Raw genomic sequence first — 4,417 nt, 5'->3', positions numbered from 1 at the left:
CTTAGTCGTCCAGATGAGGAGCCATGACGATGATCCTGAGGTTGATGTTTCCTCGCTGGATTTGAGAGTGAAGTCTCGTCTTGCTGTTCTTCCATTCCAGAATGGCCGAAGTTCAATGAAAAATCTTGCGGGTACTGCAATATTATAATCATTCCATAAATAATTTATAAACTTTAAAACTGATATCTACAGTTTCATCGATTTTTTTATTGAAAAAACTGAACTGAGAAAATCCCCGATAGCCCAAGTTTCAATTAAATAAATGTAAATTAAATTTTTAATTCAATGATTTTTAATTAAAATGCGTGTTACTTGTTTTATATTTAATCTCTGCACGCTCTTCCTTAATTATCAGAGTAATTCGATCAAGGTCATGTCGACAATATAAATATTTCCTTTCAATCCCGAGGTATTTGAGAAAAACTTGTCTCGATAAAATGTTCACTTATTATTTATTCACGTTACCACTTCACCACTGAAATTTAATAATTAAACACGAGAAAGGAAGAGGAAATGAATGGAAACACAAAACAGCTGTTCATATTAAATAACACAGTCTTCTTATTACGATTGTTATGAGGGAAACAATAGTGTGAACTTACGTTTTCTCCAGTGTAATCAACTCTGCTGATGGCACCCTCACCTGCACTCGATAGAGTCTCATAACTCGTGTCATACAGCTGTTTCTCGTTGTCGACATGACGAATGGGTGCTCTGGGGTAATTCTCATCAAGTGGAAGATTGTTATTTCCGTCTAGTACGTACTCAGTAGTTGTGGTTGTAGTCGTTGCTGGTCGTCTCCTGGTGCCAGGTCTTCTTACTCTAGTTCTAATTCGATTTCTGGGTTCTTCAGCTCTCACTTTGGGTTTATTGATGAATCCCTCGAGGCTGGGAGTTGTCGTTATGATGCTGGAGGCTGTGGATTTAATATCGGGTCGAGGTCTGTTCGGTGATTGATATTTTTGTCGATGTTTTGGCACTTGTGTTACACTCGGACTCGAATCTTCAGCTGTTTCGTCGGTTGGTGCGACGTTTTGAAGCTGAAGTTGAGAATCTGGGGATCGAAATTTACTGCTCATCTGGTGCTGGGGCTGATTGAAGCTCGGAGTTCTGAAGAATCCGTACTCAATGTCCTCGGGGTTTAGGGAAGTGTCTTCTGGTGCTGGTGAAGGAGGTGGAGTTGTTGTCGTGATCTTCGCTGTTTGGACGATTGTCTTCGGGTGATTCTGACGGTTTGAGGACTGGATTCGGACGAATCCTTCACCTTTGCACAGAATAATTATCCAAGATTATAAATAGGGAGAAAAAAGAGACAGAACTTATTAATTCAGTGGTAGACATGACGTATCGTGACATGAGGGAAATCAATTAACTTGATATTGGGGTTTCTCAGTAGAATAGTTCAAAATTAATGAGAAGTTACTTCTAAATATAATTACATTCAATTACATTTAAAAGAAATTTATCTGAGTTCATGAGTCATTTTATCTTCTTAACTTTCTCTAATTCTTTCAATTCACAATTCTTCTTCGAATAATCTCCAAATAATTTCAAATGCTAATTGAATTATTCTATAATCTGAAAAATCTGTATTCATACCTTCACTCTGCACTTGCGCTTGATTATGAGGCCGTGATTTTACACGTCGAGGTGAATCCCGCTGACGGGATGAGGAGCCGCGACTTCCTGGGGGTTTAGTTACAGCACTGAATTGCACAAAATCATCCTGGGAGCCTCGGGGATGAGTCTGAATCGTTGAATCCTGTCGGGTTCGACTGCTCAGACGACCGCGAACTCGTTGACGAATTGTTGGAGGTGATTCCGTGGTTGTCGTGATTGGCTCAGTAGTTTGCTAAAAATCCCAAAATAATTGATATTATAACCCCAGAATTAATTTCTAATTTCGTAAATAAACGTGGTGCTTCTAGTAATAAATTATCTAACTGACTTACTGACTTAATTAATTAAATAATGAACGATAACAATCTATTATCTACAAAAATAAGAAACCCTTGAATCACCTCAACAGGTAATGAAGCTTCATGACTGTAGCCTTGTCCATCCTCAATACTCCCACTGAGTTTCTCCCCTGAGTACTGTCCAGACTGATTATATTCAGTGCTTAATTGGCCCTGTTGTCCCCCTGGGTAGGTGCCAGGCATGTACTCGAGAATTTGAGTGTAAACTGGATTCTCAGTTGGACCATTCAATTGTCCTGCGCCCTCGACACTCTCGCTCTTATCGGAGTAGTAATAATCATTGGGAGGTGATGAGCCCCTCAAATTCGAGTCCTCATGACTGATTGGATAATTGTACTGATCATTCTGATCGATTAAACTAGCCTGATACCCCAGACCACTTTGGTATCTGTCCTGGTAATGCTGTTGGGGTATTCCTGTGTCATCGGCTAGGGGTCTCTGCTGCTCTCGGTGGGTTGCAACTGGTCTCGGATAATTTGGAGCTTTCGAGTAGTCGATTTCTGGGGTGTAGGAGCTTTCTGGGGATTCTGAGGATAGGGGACTGTTGTATTGGGAGTAGCTGACGCCTTGAGAATTGCCGGACTCCACTGAAGGATTCGATTCTTCTGAGACTGTCTCCAGAGGCTGAGTATTCTGGATTTGATTCAGAGTCTGGAAAGGAGATAACTCAATCAATTCAGTCAGTTCAAATAGTTAATGATAATAATCTTTTCCAAAATATCTTACAGATGACTCGTACGGACGATCACTCGTTCTACTTCTGATCTTTGGATTTTTTGCACCAGGAGTTCTTCTGTGGGATTCACTAGTACTGTACTTTGTAGTTGTCTCTGGAGTTTTTGCTCTTGTTGGCTCATAACTATCTTTGTATTCCTCTGTAGTTGTTGTGTATCTTGATCGAGATCGACTCAGAGGTCTTCTGGTTCTGTCGTTAGAACTGCGGTTTGACTCTCTCGTCACTGATGCTGGGGTTGTAGTTGTGGTCAGTGGACGAGTAACTCTGCCCCTGTAACCGATAGATCCTTCTTGAACTTCTGGGGATAAATTTGTATAATTCGAGACAAGAGAAAGTGGGAATGTGTTCTTTAACCGAAAGGATTTGATAGCTGGAAGTAATAAAATCAAATCACAAATGAACTTGATGATTAATGAGAGAGTTACCTCTGGCGAGATCGAATCCTGTAAGTAGACGTGGGTGCCTCGGTAGTCGTTGGAGTTTCAGTGGTTGTAGTTGTCGTCCTCTCCTGTTTATTCTCCACTAACGAGTTCACCAGCCCCGGAAGTTGAGGATGAATTGGTGGAAGCTCCGCTGGCAGACTGTAGTGTGTAGGACTGAGAGTACCTCTTTCTGTGCCTTCATAAGATCCATTAGATTCAAAGCTCTCGCCAGCATGATGATGTCCATGATGCGGCTCTACACCAGCTTGCTGCGCAGGATGTGCAAAAGCATCATCAGCGTGGCGATGCTGGGAATAATCATGCTGATTGATTTGCGCCAGCTGAGACGTCAGCTCCTGATTGCTGTTGGGCTGAACCCTAGTATGGACATAACTATTCTCATAAACAGGTGTTGTTGAGAGAATTTCTGGATCATAACCGTATGAAGACACCACCGATGGTTTTCTGTAACTGATTTCTGGTGTGACTGGACCTCCGATCGCTTCCTCAGGGTAGTCTGGACGATGTGGTCTTCCAGATGCATTCAGATCTTCTTGATAAGGCGACAGGGAGGCGTTTGGAGCTTCTGTTGGTGCTAGATGATGAACAGTGGTCTGATACTGCTGTTGCTGTTGCTGATGTTGATGCTGTCCATTCTGATTGAACCTGAATCTGTCAGTGGCACTTGGTGGAAAGTGCACTGTTGGCTGATACTGCGGAGTGACGTGTTCTTGTCCATATGTCGAATAGCTTGGGGTCGTTGGAGATTCGTAAGTGGACGGATAGGTTGATTGATAATGCGATCCTTGACCAGAGGATATAAACGAGTTGGGCTCGATCAAGGGTTGAGGATGAGCTTGAGAATGAGCCTGAGGATGAGCTTGAGAATGAACCTGAGGATGAGCTTGAGGATGAGCTTTGCTTTCTGGTGCTGAAGGTCCTGAAGGTCCAGCCCCCAAATGTCCATCAATCGTATTAACAATAACCGATCCAATATGAGGAGCTGGGAACGGTATTTTAGAGTAACCAACAGGTGGATTGAAGCTCAAAGGAGCGACAAAGAACGGAAGTTTATCTACTCTTCTTTCAACTCTAGTTGTGTCCAATGATGACAGATAGGGTAGATCGAATCTCGAGTAAGTGTTGGGTACATCTAGATTTGAGGGACCAACAAAGACCTTAGGGGACTCTGCAGTCACTTGATCAACGACAGCGATTGTCTTGGCTTCTCTGAGGACCCTGAGAACATCAACGACTTTGACTTCTTGAGCGATCAGATC

General features: G+C 42.4%; 1 protein-coding gene across 1 annotated transcript in view; it reads right to left on the bottom strand.

Annotated features, from left to right (window-relative positions):
• LOC105273231 (uncharacterized) overlaps nucleotides 1-4,417 on the bottom strand; it is a 10,464-nt gene that overhangs the window by 2,162 nt on the left and 3,885 nt on the right. Inside the window, exons 2-7 of the mRNA XM_011315537.1 lie at nucleotides 3,141-4,401; nucleotides 2,706-2,985; nucleotides 2,022-2,630; nucleotides 1,600-1,852; nucleotides 603-1,264; nucleotides 6-134 (exon numbers count right to left, since the gene is read on the bottom strand). Of these exons, the coding sequence (XP_011313839.1) occupies nucleotides 6-134; nucleotides 603-1,264; nucleotides 1,600-1,852; nucleotides 2,022-2,630; nucleotides 2,706-2,985; nucleotides 3,141-4,401 (3,194 nt within the window). The remainder of the gene's footprint in view (nucleotides 1-5; nucleotides 135-602; nucleotides 1,265-1,599; nucleotides 1,853-2,021; nucleotides 2,631-2,705; nucleotides 2,986-3,140; nucleotides 4,402-4,417) is intronic.

The sequence above is a fragment of the Fopius arisanus genome, unplaced genomic scaffold (assembly GCF_000806365.1).
Source record: "Fopius arisanus strain USDA-PBARC FA_bdor unplaced genomic scaffold, ASM80636v1 scaffold00004, whole genome shotgun sequence".
Taxonomy (NCBI): Eukaryota; Metazoa; Arthropoda; class Insecta; order Hymenoptera; family Braconidae; genus Fopius; species Fopius arisanus.
The sequence above is the reverse complement of the archived record's forward strand: the minus strand, read 5'-3'. Positions and strand labels throughout refer to the sequence as shown.